Raw genomic sequence first — 18,902 nt, 5'->3', positions numbered from 1 at the left:
TCCACTCATCCATTCTCCCTATGGTCGGACCTGACAGGGAGCGGGCTGCTGACCCCCACAGTCCTCTTAGGAAAGTGGGTTCGCTGCGCCCCAGACCCTTTCTCATACTTCAGTGGCCACTTTGCCCTTTCTTCCAGGTGTCATGGGCACTGATGACCACCAAGTGGCAGTGTTGTGCACGAGGACGCTCTGTCGTCATCTGGTGGCTGAAAGTGAACACTTCGACTTCTCCCCGGTCCTTAAGATGCAATGAGAATCCAGTTGGGGCTGGGGAATATTAAACACTGCGTGCTCCAGAGCCTGACCAGCGGCCCAGGAACAAATATTCAAATTATGGAGCCCAAAGAAAACATTTTCCAAAGCCCTCCTTGCCCTCAATTAATAAAGGATCAGTAAGCTCCCTACTTCAGTTTCCCTCACAGAAGGGGCTGCCCAGAGAGCATTCAGACCCTGAACCAGAGTCAGATGTGGGGATCGAGGGGTGGCAAGGGGTGTCACCGACCCCATGGGATTGGTCCCTGTCAATCAGCCAGCAGCCCTTTTCCAAAGCCCTGGGCACCTCTGCAGACAAGGCTGTTGTGTTCTCAACCAGGAAGCACAAGCTGGGACTTGGTCAGACACTGGGACAGCCAAGAGCTGTCCACACCTCCTGAGCGCTTGGGGACAAGGGCAGTGGGTAGAGGGGCATTGGAGGTGCCAGCCACCCCACTCACTCCTGCCCCAGGGTGCCTAGCTGCACAGGAAGGGTCTGAGCCTGAGGGGACCTGGTGGAGAACTCTCTTTGTGACTTATTGGGTCAGGAGGAATGGGGTGAGCACGTTGGGGAAACAGACCTGCAGGGCTGATTGTGGGAAAGCAGCTGGACACACACGGGGCTTGATTCTCCTTGCGTCTTCATTGCTTGGTCTTGCTTAGACATTTCATTTGCTTGCTGTCTGTCTCCGCTAATCAGATGAGCTCTGCCAGGGTGGGGCTTGCCATTTTCTCTGTGGCATGGGCTGAGCTGAGCACAGGGTCCCGCACAGTGGGCGCCCAGGGAACACTTGTTACAGGATTCTTGGTGCAGCTCAGCCACCCAGGCCTCGCGTGGGGCTTTTAATCCTCTGCTGTGATGATGGTGCCAAGTCAGCACCTCGGAGAGAGCCCCCAGCCTGGGAATGGGGGGTCTCTGATCTCATGAAAGGGCTAAGGGATGAGGGGGGAGGTCTGCCACAGAGTGAAGGACTTCCTGTAACTCGAGAGAGAAGAAAAACCACCCACGCATGATAGAAATGGCAGGATTCAAAAACGAATCCCGAAAATGCTTTAGAAGGTCAAGGGCTCCGTCCTTCAGTCCTAGTGTCCTGTGGCTGCCGTAACAATGTCCCACAAACCAGGTGGCTCAGAACCCAACAAAAATGCATTCTCCCAGTTCTGGAAGCCAGAAGTCCAAACCCCAGGTGTCGCAGGGCCATGCTCCCACTGACGACTCTAGAGGAGGGTCCTGCCGGCCTCTTCCAGCTTCCGGTGGCTGTCAGCAGCCCCCCACCAGTGCCCCCACCACAGCTGATTAATAATGCTTCTCTGTTAGGTCCTGAGTAGTACCCAACACACAACTGGCATTTAACCACTAAGACATCTAGGGCTGACGTGGGTATTGGCGAGCATTCGAAGCGCAATTCCCTCTAAATTAAAAAAAAAAATTTTTAAGGAAAAATATTGAATGAAACAAAAGAAAAACAAACAAAAAGCCAAACTGCAATTCCCTCGCGCTCGCCATTTCCAGATCGACCCCTGCCCCCGCCCAGGGCTCCTCCTGCAGCTAGAAACCCGTCCTGCAGCAGCGGGGGCTGCAGGAGTGGTGGCCCCCGGCCTCAAGAAAAAGCTCATCAAACTCCGCGTCCCGGAAATCAATTCCTTCCTGCGACCTCCCACGCTGGAAGGCGGGTCGGAAGAAGGTTTTGGCTCGCTCGGAGCCGTCATTGAGTGGAACTGAGGAAGGGGCGGGGACTTGGTCTAGTCCTAGCTCTTTATTGGCTAAAACTATGAAGCTAGAGGAAGAGGTGGGATATGGCTTCCGCCTGACAGTTCATTGGCTAAAATCTTGGCTCGGCTTTGGGTTCTCATTGGCTAAAGTCGAGAGGTGGGCGGTGTCCTACTACTCCGGGTCCGTCGCGGGAACGTGAGACAGGCCCTTGCCCCGCCCCTCGGGCAAACCCCTTCATTTTAAAAACACAGTGTCGAGGACAGAGTGGTAGTTAACCCCGAAGCCGGGGGGCCTTCCCTGGACCTTTGCTCCCAGAGGCCTTGGAGTCTCGCTGAGCCCAGAGATTTAGAGAAAAGCGAGCTGGGAGGGAGGCCGGAACGAATCCTTCGCGGAACCATCGGAGCGAAGGGGCCTCTGGGAGCACGCGGAGGAAAGGACCGCGGCGGGCCAGGCCAGACCCGCGGGCATGGCAGCGGGGGCGGCCGACGCGGGGCCGGGGGTCGCCATCCCAGTGGAACTGCGGCGCGAGCGGCGTCTGGTGTGCGTGGAGTACCCGGGCATGGTGCGCGACGTGTCCAAGATGCTGTCGACCCTGGGCGGCGAGGAAGGCGTTTCTCGGGTGAGGAGGGGGGAGTCCGGGACCACGGGGGAGGGACCGAGTTGTGGGACTACGGCCGGGGGGGCGGGGCCACCCGGCGGGATGAGTGTGGTTTCCTTGGCAACGGAGCCTAGGCGGGCCCTGGTGCGGACAGTGGGCGGGGCTTTGCTTGGGAGACCGCGGGGAACAGAGCGGTGGTCCCTGGAAGCAGAGGGACAAGGGGAGGTGTCCTTCCCATCCCGTCCTCGGCTGACGCAGCCTCGGCGCCCCTGCAGGGTGTGCTGGGCCGCCACATCCTCTTTTCACTGGAGTAGAAAACTAAGGCACGTGGACATTAAGAACCTACTCGAGAGGGGGACGAAGTGTTCTGTTATTAGGGTTAAAGATAGTAGCAGTTAACTTTTCTGTACCAGGCACACTTTTAGGAGCTTGGCTTACATCCTTTTCTCATTAGAACCCTGCCAGGTGGGAATTGTCATCGTCTGCACTTTACAAAGAAACCAAGCCAAGAACTTGTTCATGACCTCTAGCAGTTCATATCTGCCTCCTCGGGCTGTTCATTCCAGTCTGAAACTATATGTTACTGTGCTTATTGTCTGTCTTTGCCCCTTGGCTGTAAGACTAAACTCCTTGAGGGTAGGGCCTCCTCTCTCATTCACTGCTGTAGTGCTAACATCCCTAACGGTGCCTGCTTCCAAAACATTTGTCAAATGCATGATCAAGTCTTCACAACAATCCAGTGAGCTAGGTACAATGATTACTCCTACTTGTAAGATAAAGACACAGGTAAGAATGGTTGGGTTAGACAAGCTCCTGCGTGGTACGGTTTGAACTCATGCATGCCTCCTCTCTGAAGCTTGAACTCTTCACTGCTGCTTCTTCATCCTTTATGAATATAGAAAAACCTTGAACCACCCGGCCGGTGTGGCTCAGTGGTTGATCATCAACCCATGCACCAAGAGGTCTCACCAGTTTGATTCCCGGTCAGGGCACATGCCCAGGTTGTGGGCCGGATCCCCAGTGGCATGCAGGAGGTGGCCAATTGATGTTCTCACTCATCAATGTTTCTATCTCTCCTTCTCCCTTTCCCTTTTTCTCAGATCAATAAAGAATGTCCTGGCCAGTTTGGCTTGGTGGTTAGACCGTTGGCCTGTGGACCAGAGAGTCCCAGGTTCGGTTCCCATTAAGAGCACATACCTCAGTTGCAGTTTGTCCCCTCCCCAGTTGGGGTCATGGGGGTGGCAACCAGTCGATGTGTCTCTTTCACATCGATGTTTCTCTCTCTCTCTTCCCCACTCTCTCCCTCCTACTCTGTCTGTAGATAAATGCAAAAATGTCCTCAGGTGAGGATAAAAAAATAATAAATAAAATAAGATAAAATAAAATCAATAAAGAAAAAATTAAAACAAAAAACCTTGAACCTGTCATTAAGCATGGATGCTAATAGACATCCGGTCAGTCCTTTTCTTGTCTTTCTTTTCTTTCTTCTTTCTTTCTTTCTTTCTTTCTTTCTTTCTTTCTTTCTTTCTCTTTTTGATTTTAGAGAGAGGAAGGGAGAAACATTGATGTGAGAGAGAAACATCATTCGGTTGCCTCCCGCATGCACCTGGGGATGGAACCTGCAACCTGGGCATGTGCCCTGATGGGATCAAACCCGCCACCTTTTGGTGTATGGGACGACACTTCAGCCAGTGAGCCACACTGGCCGGGGCACCTGGCATGTTTAGTTCTTTTATTCTCACTTATTTCCTTTACTGTGGAATTGACAGGACCCTGACTCCCACTAACTCCAACTACAGTGTGAGCCCTTTGGGAAGAGGTTGCTTATTCATTCATTCCGTTCACGTTTTTCAGCACCTCCTCTGTGCCAAGCCCGTACCTGGGGCCGTTCGCAGCTCAGCAGTCTCAGAGACCCGTGTTTCCTGAGCAGAGGCTCCTGAGGGCTGGGCTCCTCTTAACCTTCTTCCCCTACATGTTTCATGAGCACATGCTAAGGGCCAGGCCCTGTCCTGGGTACTGAGGAGCTGGAACACTGGCAAGTACATGGTCTTGGCACCTTCACACACATGTAGCTGACACACTGCGTGGGCAGGCACTCTTACATAGGTGACACGTGTCACGTGTTGAGTGTCTGCCATGAGCTAGGTGCTGGGCCAAGTGCTGTACACGTATTTCCATTTAATCGTTGTAACACTCCTATCAGTAGGTGCTGTTATTATGTCGTTTTAGGGAGACAGAATCAAGGCTTGCAAAGGACAAGTAACGGCTAGTCAGAGCCAAAATGCTTGTTACCGATGGATTTCATCTCATTCGGGCTTAGAAACGCTTACATTTGACACTGAATACCAAGGCCCTTGGGTGGGTAGTTAGTTCCTAGAGTAGGAAGCCCTGGACAGGTGGCCACAGTTACCTCCTTGGAAAACTCAGGTGACAACACCTCCGAGGAGCGCCCTCAGAGTCACATGATTTCCCGCACTGGCCACGCACTTGGCCGTGATGGGTTACTTAACTGGCAGAGATTACCTCCAGCCTCACAGCTGCTGAGAAAGAGGAGACTGTCCTCATTCTCTGCCAGATAAAAGCTAAGATACTTGGGTTTGAAAAGCGAGTGGGGAACTAAGAGCTCTGAATGAAACATGAGTTTCCTGGCCCTTCCTCGGTCACCTGGGTCATCCCGAGGCTTTGCTTGAGAGAAGAACAGCTCCCTGCCAGCTGCGTAGCTGGCCACTGCTTCATCCTTCTCCGTGGCCTCGCCACAGATCTATGCAGACCCCACCAAGAGGCTGGAGCTGTACTTCCGGCCCAAGGACCCTTACTGCCACCCCGTATGCGCCAACCGCTTTAGTACCAGCAGCCTGCTGCTCCGGGTCAGGAGGAAGACGAAGCGGCAGGAGGGGGTGCCGGGGCCCGAGCCCCACCCCCAGGTCACCTTCGACGTGGAGATCCTTGGCATCGTCCCCACCATTTACAAATTTCAAGGTAATTACAAAATGCATTCTTACCACACTCAGTATCTCGGGGCCTGTGTTCCCAGTGCCGGCAGGAGCCTGGTGGGTCAGCCACACAAGTGACGTGAGCCAGGATTGCGCAGGCGTGAGGGGCAGGAGGTGAGGGAGCCTCTTCCCTGCAGACCACGCGTGGGCTCACTGCTGCTCGGTTTCTGCCTTCTTCAGAGAAACCGAACTCCCGTGAGGTGCCCTCCTTCTCAAAGCGTCGTGTGGGCCAAATGGAAGGGCTAGAGGGCCGGTTCTCAGCCCTGTGTGGCCTCCCCTTGGGAGCCTTCTCAGACCACTCAGCCCCTTGGACTCCTAGCCAGCTGGATGTCTCCCGTGGGGTCCTCAGTCAGGTTTGCTACCCACAGGGAGCCCCAGTGAGGAGGCAGTGAGGTGGAGGAGGGGGAGCGAGAAAGGACACAGACTTGGAAATTGTGCCTTCCTGAGCTCTGCGAGTTTCTTTGTGCAGGTCGCCGGGCTTGCCCGCGCCTCAGTCTCCCTGTCTGGACAGTGGGGCCCTGAGTTCATTAGGCCCTTGGGAAGATTCAGGGAGATGATGCCCGGGGCACTTAGAAACATCCAGCTGCACCTGCAGTTCCCAGACTCTAAGGAGAGTAACGATTGAGCCCTGGCCGGGTTGGCTGAGTGGTTGGAGCGTCAGCCCAGGGTCCAAAGTGTCGTGGGTTTGATTTCCAGTCAAGGGTGCATACCTGGTTTGTGGGTTCGATCCCTGGCCCTGGTTGGGGTTGTGTGGGAGGCAACCAATTGATGTGTCTCTCTCACATCTATGTTTCTCTCTCTCCTTCCCTCCCACTCTATCTAAACATCGATGGGAAAATATCCTCAAGTGAGGAGGTTAGAAAGTAAAAAGAAACTAAAACAGGACCTGGACCGAGGAGCCTAGGGGTTGGCATTTTGACTGTCATTCTTTCTGGTGGGATGTGGTCCACGAAGAGGTCGTCCTGCCCAGACACGGCTTTCCAAGTGGTTTCCTTCTCCTGTCTGAGCCAGCCCCTAACCAGCCAGCGTGCGTCCCTGGACCTGCGGCACCTGGCTCACCTGGGAGGCGGTAGAAATAGTCCCAGAGTCTGCACTTAGCCAGATCCCAGGGGTCGTGTGCACCGACATTTTGAGTAGTGCTGACCCAGACTTTATTCTCACGCACCACGTAACCCCACCCTAGGTACTGTCTGTCCAGGTGACCGGAGTGCGCAGAGCTGAGTGCGTGGGAGCGTTTCGGAAGCCCCTGGTTTCTGCTCCTGCCACCAAGGCCCGGCAGCCTGCACTGCGCGGCTCGCTCAGCGCCTTCCCAAGAAGACACGGGCGTTGGTGTGTGACAGCTGCCTGGGCAGGTGTAGTAAGGCCAGTCGTCCCTGGTGCGGTGTCGGCCATCTGTCTGCCTCTCTCTCCAGGAATGTCCGACTTCCAGTACTTGGCTGTGCACACAGAAGCGGGTGGCCACCACAGGTCGATGTATGACAAAGTGCTCATGCTCAGGCCCGAGAAGGAGGGCTTCTTCCACCAGGAGCTGCCGCTCTACATCCCCCCGCCCATCTTCTCCCGGCTGGACACGCCCGCGGACTACTTCTATCGGCCGGAGACACAGCACCGGTGAGCCCACCCTGCAGCGTCAGGAGCAGAGCAAGGGTCCGGTCTGAGGTGCGACTCTGCCATTCAGAGTTGGGGGCCTCGGGCCCGCTGTTAGCCTGTCTGACCTCAGCTCCCCATCTCAGAAACCCGGTAACAAGTACCTACCCAGCGGGGGCTTACGGTTAAATTTAAAATGCACGGAACTTTCTCCCTGGCTGGTTTTGCTCAGTGGTTAGAGCGTTGGACCGTGGATGAGAGAATCTCGGGTTTGATTTTAGCCAAAGGCACGTACCTCGGTTGCAGTTCGGTCCCCAGCCCCGGTTGGGGTCGTGTGGGAGGCAACCAATTGATGTGTCTCTTTCACATCGATGTTTCTCTTCCTCTCTTCCTCCCTCCCATTCTGTCTGAAGATAAATGGAGAAATATTCTCGGGTGAGGATTAAAAAATAAATGCACAGAAGTTTCAGCAGAGGGCTAGGCACGGAGAAAGCCCTGGTGCGTGGCGGCTGGCCTGCTCCTGAGCTGAAGGCCCTTAAAGGACAGAACCTGGCTCAGGGACTTGGTTCCAGCCAAGAAAGGCCTGTTTGGGCTTAGTCCCTGGTCATTGCTGTCTGGACCTTGCTGTCACCAGTAATGACACTACATAAGAAATTCCACCTACGAGTATCTCCTCTGAGCCCAGGACTTTTCCACCACCTCCGTCCCCTCCTGCTCTCCCTGTGCCCTCCCTGCCAGCGACTTCATGGCCATCTTTGTAATTCATCCTTGCTGTGCCCACCGCCCTTTGCCACACTCACCTCCGAACGGCAGCTCAGTTCGCCCCAGCTGGGTGCCATCTCTCAGCGCCATTGCTCTCGTGGTAGCCGTGGTCTTGCTCACGTGTGCTGGGCCACCGTCTGCCCACAAGAACACGAGCTGCTGAGCACGTGGACGTGCATCTCTCGACCCAAGTGGTGTCTCTGCACTGAGGGTCAGCAAAGCCAGTTGGACGCGTGTCGTAGTCTGTATCACCACCGCCTCCAGCCCCGCTGCCGCACACACCCCAAAAGGCCACGTGTGAATGCTGTGTTTGTGTAAATGAAATGAAGTCTTGCATTTAGACAACCTTGACAGTAAGGAGAGACCCCAGGGGTTATAGGCAAGGCAGGCCCGGACGTGTCAGTTGTCCATTTTACATCCCATTGACAGGAAGGAGTGGGATTTCCTTGCATAAAAGCCACGATGGAATAGTATTAAAAAGAAAAGAAAAACATGAGTTTGAAAATGCCCAATTCGAGAATAATAGTGTGACCATCTCCATGGCCAGTGATTTAGCATCTCGGATAAGCACTATGCATGTTTTGACAAATAGGAGCTGGGACTCAGGGTCAGTGACTGGTCCAGGACCCATGGCAGCCCTGGGCCCCCAACTTCTGACCCCTAGGCCTTGCTTATCACCACACTGTCTGTATTTTTGCATGCTTTACTTTTTCAAATTATACACAGAAGGCCCTGGCCGGTTTGGCTCAGCGGTTAGAGCGTCGGCCCACGGAACAGAGAGTCCCGGGTTCGTTCCTGCTACGGGAACGTACCTCGGTTGCAGTTTGTCCCCGGCCCTGGCTGGGGTCATGTGGGTGACAGCCACTCGATGTGTCTCTCTCACATCGATGTTTCTCTCTCTTCCTCCCTCTCTCCTTCCTGCTCTATCTGAAGATAAATGCAAAAATGTCCTCGGATGAGGATAAAAACACAAAATACAAATTGCACACAAAAGGACAAAGATTTTTAAGTGCCTCGATTTTAGCGTCCGCGCCCATGGCCTCCTTTCCTCCGCCATGACCCTGCTGTGCAGAACAGCCTGGCCTAGGAGCAGTCCTGCAGGTGTGTGCGAACCAGCGCGTGGGCTCTGAGGTTCAAGATTAGGAAAAACAAATGAGCGAAAGGAAAGGGACATTTTGAAAAATTGTCCATAGGTGGGATACTTGTTAAAGGGTTATTCATAGCGTCTTATAAGCTTCCAAAATTGTGGAGGACCTTAGCACCTGCTAACTGGTAGCCGAGGGCAGCTCCCCTCCAGCTGGCCGAGGTCTGCCAGCTGCGCTCGCCCCACAGCCCCAGTCCTCCAGAGAGACGGCCTGGCAGAGCCCGCCCTGGTCCCTGCTCCCCAGGGGGCTTGCTTGGCTGCCCCACTCCACGGAGAGTGAATCCCCACCCCCAAAAGTGTGCACCTGGAGTTTCAGATAAACAGACATATTCCTACTGAAGGGTCACCAAGAATGAGGTCAACTTTTCTGGGAAGCAACTTGGCAAAATCCTATTATAATTTTGGACGTTCTTTTCCTGTTTGCCAAGCAGTCGCCGTAGGAGCTTACCCCACAGTGACTCTCACCTGAGAGCTCAAAGGCACAGTTACGGGAGTGTTCGTTGTTCATCGTTGCCGCAGCGAGGAACTGAGAGTCCAGACTCGCCGGCCGCAGTCGGCCGTGGTGAGCCCGCCCTTCCCTGCAGCATCCTGTCTGCAAGGGACACGGTGGCAGCACATGGTGGCAGCACATGCTGCTCTGCACTGCTGGGGGCTGAGCAGCTGCACACTCTGGAAATGGTCCCGGTGTGATTGCCTGGCAAGGTGTGATAACGTGAGTAAACCAGGGATCGGTCCCGAGTAGGGACGTGGCCAATTAAGTAACGGCCTGTCGCTCCCAGGGAACGCCATGCAGCCTGTGAGAGCCTCGTGTGGACAGACAGACGTGCGCATGTCCAGGGTGCCTGCTCTGTGAAAGAGGCAGGTGTTAGAGCAGATTTGGTGGTACACAGATAACCTGGTGTGATGCTAGAAGCCTGGGAACACCTGGGAGATTGGGCCCCAGACAGTTCTCTCTGGATGGGAGCTTGCTCTTACCTTAAGTATTTCCTTCACCAAGTAGCCACCACCTGTCATGGCCCCACGTATTCCCTGGAGCCTGGTGTGAGGGAGAACAGGACACGGAGGCTCTGCGCTGGGCCAGGGCTGGGGAGCTGGGCGGAACACGCATGGATGATGCATGTGCACACGTGTGTGTGAGAGGAAAGGGGGTGGGTCGCAGTGGACGGGGTGGGGCGGGGGCTGAGGGTGTCAGGGCCCTCGGAGGAGCTGGCACTGGAAACAGACCTGAGCGATGATAGTGCTGGCCAGGTGGAATCTGGGAGAACATTCCAGACCAGGGAATTGACTCATCAAAGAACAGTCGGGGCCGGTGACCCCCGAGCAGAGCCCGAGAAAGGTAGGGTGAGCGTATCACAGGTCTTGCTAAGGGATCTGATAGTCTCCTAAGGAAGGGGGGTATTGTTCTCTTCCTTAAGAAATGATTATTGTAGAAAGCTCCAAACATACCCAAAAGTAGAGAGAATTGTCTGCTGGACCCCCACCTCCATCACCAGCTGCAGGGACGAGCCACTTTCCGATGACCTCCCGTCCCCCCCGCCCCACCCCACCGCACAGCCCGCCCTCCAGAAACAGGTCCCGTGTCCAACGGGGGCTTGTTTGCAAAGCCCACTGCGATGCTGGTTCCGTAGTGAGCAGATGCAGCACTTCCTGACGTCACCCAGGGCACAGTCCTTGCTCTGCCTCCCCGGGTGCTCCGAAGGGCCAGAGCCAGGTGGTGACACAGGTCGCTGCTGGCATCTCAGGCCTGGTGAGTCCATGACGTCACCCCCAAGCCCTTTCCTGACGGCAGGAGGAAGTCGTGCTTGTCGGAAAGACAGGGTTGCAGGGTCCCAGCCCCCGCCGTGGAGGACGGTTCTGTGGCTGTCACAGGCGGGGCAGCTGAGTTTGAAGCAGCGGTGACAGGTTCCATGTTAAAACTGACGTTTCTGAGGTGCTTTCGGTATTTTTCCCTCAGAAGCATTTGACTCAGAGTCAGAAACAAACACAAATGTATAGAAGACTAGAACCCCTCCGTGCTGTGGCCCCGGCTCCCATGACGGCACCTGCGTCACTTCTCGGCCTTCGGGCCGGCAGCAGCTGCTCCCGAGCCTGTGGGAGGTCACAGGGGAGGAGGGCCAGCTGTCCTTGGACCCACAGGCCCTGCTGTCCCCGCCAAGCGGTTTATCGGCTTCCTGCACATGAATCACCTGCCTCTTCTCCCAGCGCTGCTGGTCTGCGGCCTCGGGCTCGGGGGCAGGGCTGGGCGAGGCTGGCCGGGGGCCTTCCTCCAGGGGGCTGGGGCTGTCCCGCGTGAGGACGCTCCTTCAGCATGTCTGGAAATAGGACACTGTCACTCCTGCTCGGGGTGGTGCGAGTGGAGCCACGGTTCTGAAGAAAGATGGACTCGAGCCTGTGTTCCTAGTTTTGTTTCCCAGTGTGAAATCACTCTGCTCTTTATAGACGTGCAGGTGGCACACACTCCTATGGGACAGTGAGGTGAGGAGATGTTCGCAGGTGGTCATCCCCCGAGTAGAACTGTGGCATCCAGGAGTACTTTAGGACGCACCTGAGAACAATTTAGTGAGTTCGGGGTAGGGTGCGGACAGTTGGGAAGCTAATGATGGGCTTATGGGGGTTCTTCATACCGTCCTCCCTGCTTTAGTACAGGTTTGACATTCCTGACACCCCACCTTAAAGAGGTGACACTCTGGGCATCTTGGGACTCACTTGCCCGGGTGTGTTCTGTGCCAACTAAAGAGAGAGACCCGCCCTGGCCAGTTTGGCTCAGCGATTAGAGCGTCGGCCTGCGGCGGTCCGGAGAGACCCGGGTTCGGTTCCCGCTAAGGGCACGTACCTCGGTTGCAGTTTGTCCCCGGCCCTGGTTGGGTCGTGCGGGTGGCAGCCACTCGATGTGTCCCTTTCACATCGATGTTTCTCTCTCTCTCTTTTCCTCTCTCTCCCTCCCACTCTATCTGGACAGAAAAATGGAAAAATGTCCTCAGGTGAGGATTAAAAAAAAGAGAGAGACCCAAGCGTAACTGGTGTCAGAACCCTTGCTCGCCACCCCTGCCCTGTGACACCTGTTTCTCCAGTTTCTTCACTGGCCGTGCCCAGATGCCTCTGGGCGAGACTCACGTGCCGTGGGAGGTGGCAGCCTGGCTGGGCGTGAGTCCCAGCTCCGACCGGCGGATTGCTGACCCCTGTGGCCGCAGTCACTTCACAGGAAGGGGGCTCCTTCCTCGGAGGTCGTCCAAGCGTTACGCGAAGTGTACAAGTCGTGAGCGTAGCTGCAGTGACAGCAGGTCGGCCGTGTCCTGTGGCTGCGTGGCTACGCGCTCACCGTTCCTGCGGGGGCGTTCAGGCTGTTCTGGTTCTGCACAGGCTGATGGGTGCTTGCAGGAGTCGTGCAGTCTGAGGCCACCAGCCTCGTGCCCGGGGCCTCCCCCACTCCTCAGCCTCTGGGACCTTTTGGCCTTGCCCAGCCTCAGAGCTGCGGGCCCAGAGCCCCTCCAAGCTGTTCGGTAGTCGCTGCCCCTTCTCCCTGGTGGTCAGCCTGAGAACAGGCAGGAGTAGCTGGCGCTAAGCCCTTCTCCCTAACCCACATTCCAGGGAAAAGCACAAAAATGTGGGCCACCAGTGTCACAGGCCTGAGCCTATACCTGGGCCACCTTCAGTGCTCGGGGTCTGATCACCTCTCTGCCCCCAGGGAAGGCTACAACAACCCCCCCGCCCCAGGTGAGAACCTCATCGGCCTGAGCAGGGCCCGGCGCCTTCACAACGCCATCTTCGTGAACTTCGAGGGGGACGAGGTGCCTGAGCAGCCGATGGAGGCTGCGGTCCAGACCTGGAGGAGGATCTGCACCAACCCCATTGACCGGAAGGTGGAGGAGGAGCTCCGGAAGGTGAGCGCCCCCTCCTGTCTCAGTGGTTGGCTCTGCTGACTCTTAACCTGGCTCGTTAGCACGCCAGAAATCTCCAGGTGCCAGTGTGAGCCCGGTTCCCAAGGTTGAAAGCACTTCTGAGAAGCCTCTAATTCCAAGAATTCCCTTTGGGAGGTGAACAGTGGGTGCCTTGTTCAAATGTGACTTTGGTGTGGAGCCCTGGGGTCCCAGAGCCTTCCTGATGAACTTGTGGAGCTGCAGGGTCCAGATGGGCACAGCCTACCGTGTGCCAGGCCTGTGCTCCCCCAGTCCTGGCTGGCATTCTGCTCCTCGTGTCCACGCGCTGTGGACAGCAGGTTCTCTGAGGCCACCTCACAGCCGGCTGAGGCGCCACGTACTGAAGTTAGCTGTTCCTTGGGGTGGGGGCAGGGGTAAGAGCTGTGTGGACACCTTGCTGCGTTCCTGGCAATCGCTGGTTGGGGTGGGACACAGGCCTGGCATCGTTCTCTGGACACGACCCTCCTGCCCTGGCCATGCTCTAGCCACACTGGCCTTACGTCCTCCCCTGGGCCGGGCCGGGCCGTGGCCTCCATGCGTCCCAGCTCAGCACCGCGCTCTTGGTTGTGGCTGCGTGAACCCTGGAGCTCTGGCTCCTTTGCTCATCTGCCTCCCCGGCTGCCCTGGGAGCTGTGCTAGGACAGAGACTGTCCTCATGGTGGTTCCGGACCCCTGGCCCTGCAGCCACACTTGTCGCAGGCTGGACGCGCAGTCCCGCTTCTGAGGGAGGGGATGCGTGGTGCGCACACTGACTCCTGGAGGCTGGTCCTTGCGGGTTCGGCCCCTGCCCTCCACCCGCTCCTTTTGGGAAGGGTCCTCGGGCCGGACCATGCCGCGGAGGCAGCTGGTGGGCGGGGCGCTGCCTGTGCTCATCTCGGCCTCTGCCCTGACCCTCCCCAGCTGTTTGACATCCGTCCCATCTGGTCACGCAACGCCGTTAGAACCAACATCAGCGTCCACCCTGACAAGCTTAAGGTCTTGCTTCCCTTCATGGCCTATTACATGGTGAGTGTCTGCCCAGCCGCCCCCTTGGTTCCCCAGGCATGCTGATCCCGGATGGGACCTCAGCCACAGCAAGAGCCGGTGGCCCTGTCCCACGGCCCTAGAAAGTCTCTGCAGCCTCAAGAACACATTCGGCCATTTGGGATGATTTTAGGGTTAAAGAATAATTTCATAAGTTACATAAAGAGATTGTACATCTTTAAATGACCTTGTCCAAGAACGTTCCAAGGACCGGGCCCGGGGATGAGTGCTGTGCACACCTCGCCCTGTCCCCCGGGGCGGCTGCAGATCCCTACCTCTGAGGACTGGTGTCACACCAGCGCGGCACAGCCCCCTGGGGGCCTGGCCCTCTGACTTCAGAGCCTGGGCCCCTAACCACTATCCCACCGGCCCAACGCGCTCTACCTGGGGAGATCCACCTTAGACTCAGTCCCGGCGGGTGGAGATGGGGGTGTCATTACTAAGGTTCCCAGGGTTGCTCAGGGGAAGGGATCCTGCCTGCTGAGGGTCCCCATGCAGCATCGCCGAGGCCAGCGTGAGATGTGACCGTGACAGGGAGGCCAGGCAGTGGGCACAAGAAAGGCTTATCTCCTGTGCTTGGACCTGACTTGGAGAGTCACTGTCTACCTTTTAGCCTGAGCTTTCTAGACATGAGGACCTCGGGAGGGCCACTTGGGGACAGCACAGGCCATCCCCCAGGACAGTCGTGACATTTACTGAGCTCTCGCGCTATGCCAGGCATCGTGGTACAGGCTGCGGGGCTTCATCCCGTTCACGCCCCACAAATCTGGGGGGACTCACGCCACCTCCATCTGACGGGACCAAGGCTTGGAAAGACCGATGACCTGCCGAGGTGACAGCACACATGGCGGAGCTGGGGTGTTGTTCCGGAGCCTTGTCTCCAGCTCTTGTTTCTAATCCTCGCCCAAGGGTGTTTCCATTGCTTTCTAGATAGAGTGGGAGGGAGAGGCAGAGAAACATCGATGTGAGAGAGGCACATCGATGGGTGGCCTCCCACACGACCCCCACTGGGGCCAGCGATCAAGCCTGCAACCCAGGTACATGCTCTTAACCAGAAATTGAACCCGAGATCCTTCAGTCCTCGGGCCGACGTGTCTCCTCCCCTCGAGGTGTCCACTGCCCCTCCCTGGGCGGGTCCTGGGCCTGCATGTGGGAGCCTTGGCCTCACCCCCACCTTTTCCGTCTCCAGATAACAGGCCCCTGGAGAAGCCTGTGGATTCGATTCGGGTATGACCCCCGAAAACACCCAGAAGCCAAGATTTATCAAGTCCTCGATTTCCGAATCCGCTGTGGAATGAAATACGGTAAACGTTGCTAAAACCTTGCCCTCTCTGGCCTGTGTTCCTAGCGCTCCTATTGTAAGAGGCACGTGTCCATGCGGAGCAGTGACCGGCCTTCCCCTTGCTGAGGGGCCGAGCTCGGTCTGGGCTGCGCTCGTTCATTCAGTTATTCCAGCTTCTGGGCTCCTGTGGTACAGGCCAGGCGTCCACTAAGTGTCCAGTCCCCGCCCCCGTCTCAGGAGCTGCCGTGCGCCCTGTGCCTGGAGCATGAGGCCAGCACGGCACACGGGGCTCTGGCCCACCTGCACCTGCCCGCCCCCCGCAGGTTACGCCTCCAACGAAATGCCCGTGAAGGCCAAGCGCAGCACCTACAACTACAGCCTCCCCATCACTGTCAAAAAGACATGTAAGTGCCTCGGGCTGGCTCTGGTGGGTGGGCCCTCCCCAAGATGGCGTCTGGCCTGGGGGGGTTTCCCTGAGGGACAGCCAGGGCATTGCAGGCCAGCGCTCCCCGGGGCGGGGGTGGGGTAGGCTGGAGGAGGTGGGAGAAACACCCCCGTTTTCCAAAGCACTGCTCTTGTCCCTGGCAGCCAGCCAGCTTGTCACCATGCATGACCTGAAGCAGGGCCTGGGCCCGGCGGGGACAGCCGGCGGGCGGAAATCAGCCTCCAACAAGTACAAGCTCAAGGTGGGTGCCCCCGGAGCCCTGGGAGGGCAGCTGCCCTCCTGGGTGGGAGAGAAGTGGAGGGTGGAGGGACACCTCCTCGTGTGGGCCTCGCACACACATCCCCTCGGGACCCTGGGTGCGGGCGTGGACAAGTGCCCAGGGTCCTGCCCTCACAGGCTCACACCTTCACCAGCGGTCACCCAGCACTGGTGGCCGTTCCCAAAGGCTCATCCGAGCTCTCCACAGTCGGGCTGGGGGTAGGGAAGGGTGCATACCCCACCTGGGAGTCTTCTGCCTCACGTGGGGTGGCAAAGTGTGTGAGTGGCCGCGCCAGCTTCCGGGCCTCAGTGCCTGGTCAGCGAGCCTGACCACCGTCCCCGCAGGCCTCACTGTAGGCCGTCACCCCTGCCTCTAGAGCTGCATGGCTGGGTAGGGACGCGGGGTGGCCATGCAGTTCCCGCCTCTCGTCAGGGCGGCGTGCAGGGCCACACAAGGCGGCCGTGAGCAGAAGTCAGGGGCACAGGCGGCAGAGCCCAGCCCCAGGCTGCTGGGACACCTGCCATGGCACGTCCCAGGGAGTCGGCTGGTTTTCTCCATATCCACTCCTGGCTTCGGCGTGTCTGCCCCACCTGGATCCAGGAGGACACTGGCCTGCCTGGGGGGGACCAGCGGACTCCTTGGAGAGACCCTGGGCCCCAGGGTGGGGGCCCCGACACCGCCCGCCCCAGGGGAGCGCGCCCTGACCTGCCCATGTGTCCCCTCTCCCCAGGACTCAGTTTACATCTTCCGGGAGGGCGCCTTGCCACCGTACCGACAGATGTTCTACCAGCTGTGCGACCTGAACGTGCAAGAGTACGTCCGTGAGCGCCCGAGACGCCGCGTGGGGCTGGGGGGCAGGGCTGAGAAGCTGCCGGGGACTCCAGGGCTCCCCAAAGGGCCTCCGTCTCCGTCAGCCTCACTCCCTGAGCTGACGGCTCGCCTGCCTGGGGCTCAGTGCTGCCTGAGAGTCCTCTGCCTGGGCTCGTGTGGCCCCCAGGGCAGCGCCCAGCGTCGCCAGGCCACACCGCTGAGCCGCTGGCTATTCGGTGTCCCGGGCACAGTGCTGGGCTGGCCGCAGGCAAGTCGCCTGTGGCGTCTGCCTTTCCTCCACTGCCCATGTGTGGGCTGTGACCGTCCCTGGTCCTTCGGAACCGACCGGAATCCCGGACCTTCGATCTGGTTGTTCTCAGTGACGTTCAGGGAACCGGGGAGGGTGCTGGGCGCACGTCACACAGTCGGAGTCTGCTGAGAGCTGTGACCGCCAGGGAGTGGGTGGGCGCCCCTGCCGCTGTGCCGCGGAGGGGCCAGCGAGCACACCGGTGAGCCCCACGTTTCTGGATGCTTCCGTGCCATCCCGTCCTCCGGCATCGCTCTGAGTGCTGTTTTCCAAGCACAGCCCCTCTGCCACACCGCACTGGCCCCGTTAGCAGGAAGCACCCTGGAATCTGCCCCCAGGTTGCAGAGGATCATTCACCGCAATGACGGGGCCGAGGAGACCTGCACGGAGCGCGACGGGTGGTGCCTGCCCAAGACCAGCGACGACCTGAGGAACGCCATGTCCCTCATGATCCGGCAGACCATCCGCTCCAAGAGGCCCGGTGAGAGCGCGGGGGAGGGCGACAGAGCAGGTGTCTCCGCTGGGCCCACTCTGAGAAACTACCAAGGGGCCCACCTTGTTTCTGACGCTGGTGGAAGGGGGGCCTCGTGAGCCAGGCCTCAGCCCGGGAGCCAGCCCGCCAGGCTGCCGTCGGGGTGCCCTTATACCCTGAACCGTCTGCCAGCTTCCGGCTGCGTGTACGTGCCGTCTGTCTGCCCCCCTGGGAGAACGGGGCGGCAGGAGCCGCGTCCTGTCACCCGCACAGCCTGCCCTCCGAGCGTGGGGTCGCGGGAGCCCTGGCAGCCGCCCGTGAGCTGCTGGGCTGGAGGGCTGATGAGCCTGGGGCAGGGGTGGGAGCGGAGCAAGAGGGCCCCCCCGAGGTTTCTTCCAGGCTCGGGACGGGGTGTCCCAGAGCCGGCCCTCCCCACAGAGCTGACGGGAGCAGAGGTTGTTGGCCTCGTTTGGGACACAGCGCCCTCGACCATCTAACTCAGGCTGCGGACACTCTCCAGAAAAACGCACTTGCCAATTGTCACGCACACTCCTGGGCCCATGCAGCGCCCGAGCACCTCTGGGCAGTGGAGTGGCCAGGCCTGCTCGGGCTCGGGGCACTGCCAGGAGCCGGCCGTGGGACACGCTTGTCTCCCGCTGCAGCCCTCTTCTCCAGCCCGGCCAAGGCGGACGCTGATGGCGACGGAGGGAAACCGCCGCTGACCTACGAATCCGGGGAGGAGGAGGAGGAGGAGGAGGAGGAGGAGGACTTCAAGCCCTCCGATGGGAGTGAGAACGAGATGGAGACGGAGATTCTGGACTACGTGTGACGAGCCCTGACCAGGCAGGACCAGCCTGGGCTCCCAGCCCTGCGCCCCCGACTGGCCCGCAGCAGGAGCTGGGGGTGGGGCAGGCTGGGCTTGGGTCTCATGGCCAAGGGCAGGTGGCGCTGGAGCCTGGTGCATGGTCACAGCTGGCAGGGGATTTGGGTTTGGACCCTGAGCTCTCAGGTAGCCTGGCAGAGGCAGGATCGGCTGGTGCTGCCCTCATTAAAGATGCTTTCCCAGGAGACCTGGTGTCAGCGTGGTGTCGCCACTCCTGCTCGGGCTGGGCTCCCGCGGGCCATCAATGTTCCTCAGTCCAGTTCCGTGCCCTGGGGGGTGGCGCTGAGACAGCTGAGAACAGGCCTGATGCCACCGCTCCTGCTCGGTCTGGGCTCCCGCGGGCCATCGATGTTCCTCAGTCCAGTTCCGTGCCCTGGGGGGTGGCGCTAGGACAGCTGAGGATAGGCCTGATGCCACCGCTCCTGCTCGGTCTGGGCTCCCGCGGGCCATCGAT

The 18,902-nt window shown here is 58.6% G+C and overlaps 1 protein-coding gene across 1 annotated transcript; it reads left to right on the top strand.

Annotated features, from left to right (window-relative positions):
- The first annotated feature begins 2,423 nt into the window (after nucleotides 1-2,423).
- GTF3C5 (general transcription factor IIIC subunit 5) lies at nucleotides 2,424-18,602 on the top strand. The gene is made up of 11 exons (XM_036261154.1): nucleotides 2,424-2,585; nucleotides 5,324-5,543; nucleotides 6,970-7,168; nucleotides 12,736-12,931; nucleotides 13,868-13,972; nucleotides 15,180-15,294; nucleotides 15,596-15,676; nucleotides 15,861-15,958; nucleotides 16,707-16,789; nucleotides 17,432-17,574; nucleotides 18,228-18,602. The coding sequence occupies exons 1-11, from the start codon at nucleotides 2,433-2,435 to the stop codon at nucleotides 18,392-18,394; spliced, it is 1,560 nt and encodes a 519-aa protein (XP_036117047.1). The 5' UTR covers nucleotides 2,424-2,432; the 3' UTR covers nucleotides 18,395-18,602.
- Nucleotides 18,603-18,902: the final 300 nt, after the last annotated feature.

The sequence above is a fragment of the Molossus molossus genome, unplaced genomic scaffold (genome assembly GCF_014108415.1).
Source record: "Molossus molossus isolate mMolMol1 unplaced genomic scaffold, mMolMol1.p scaffold_m16_p_14, whole genome shotgun sequence".
Lineage (NCBI taxonomy): Eukaryota > Metazoa > Chordata > Mammalia > Chiroptera > Molossidae > Molossus > Molossus molossus.
The sequence above is the reverse complement of the archived record's forward strand: the minus strand, read 5'-3'. Positions and strand labels throughout refer to the sequence as shown.

Excerpts from the sequence above, each read along its gene's own strand:
- GTF3C5 (XM_036261154.1), top strand. The coding sequence starts at position 2,433 with ATGGCAGCGGGGGCGGCCGACGCGGGGCCGGGGGTCGCCATCCCAGTG. Across the intron at positions 15,677-15,860 it reads CATCACTGTCAAAAAGACAT|CCAGCCAGCTTGTCACCATG; the intron begins GTAAGTGCCTCG and ends TGTCCCTGGCAG. Across the intron at positions 15,959-16,706 it reads CCAACAAGTACAAGCTCAAG|GACTCAGTTTACATCTTCCG; the intron begins GTGGGTGCCCCC and ends CCCTCTCCCCAG.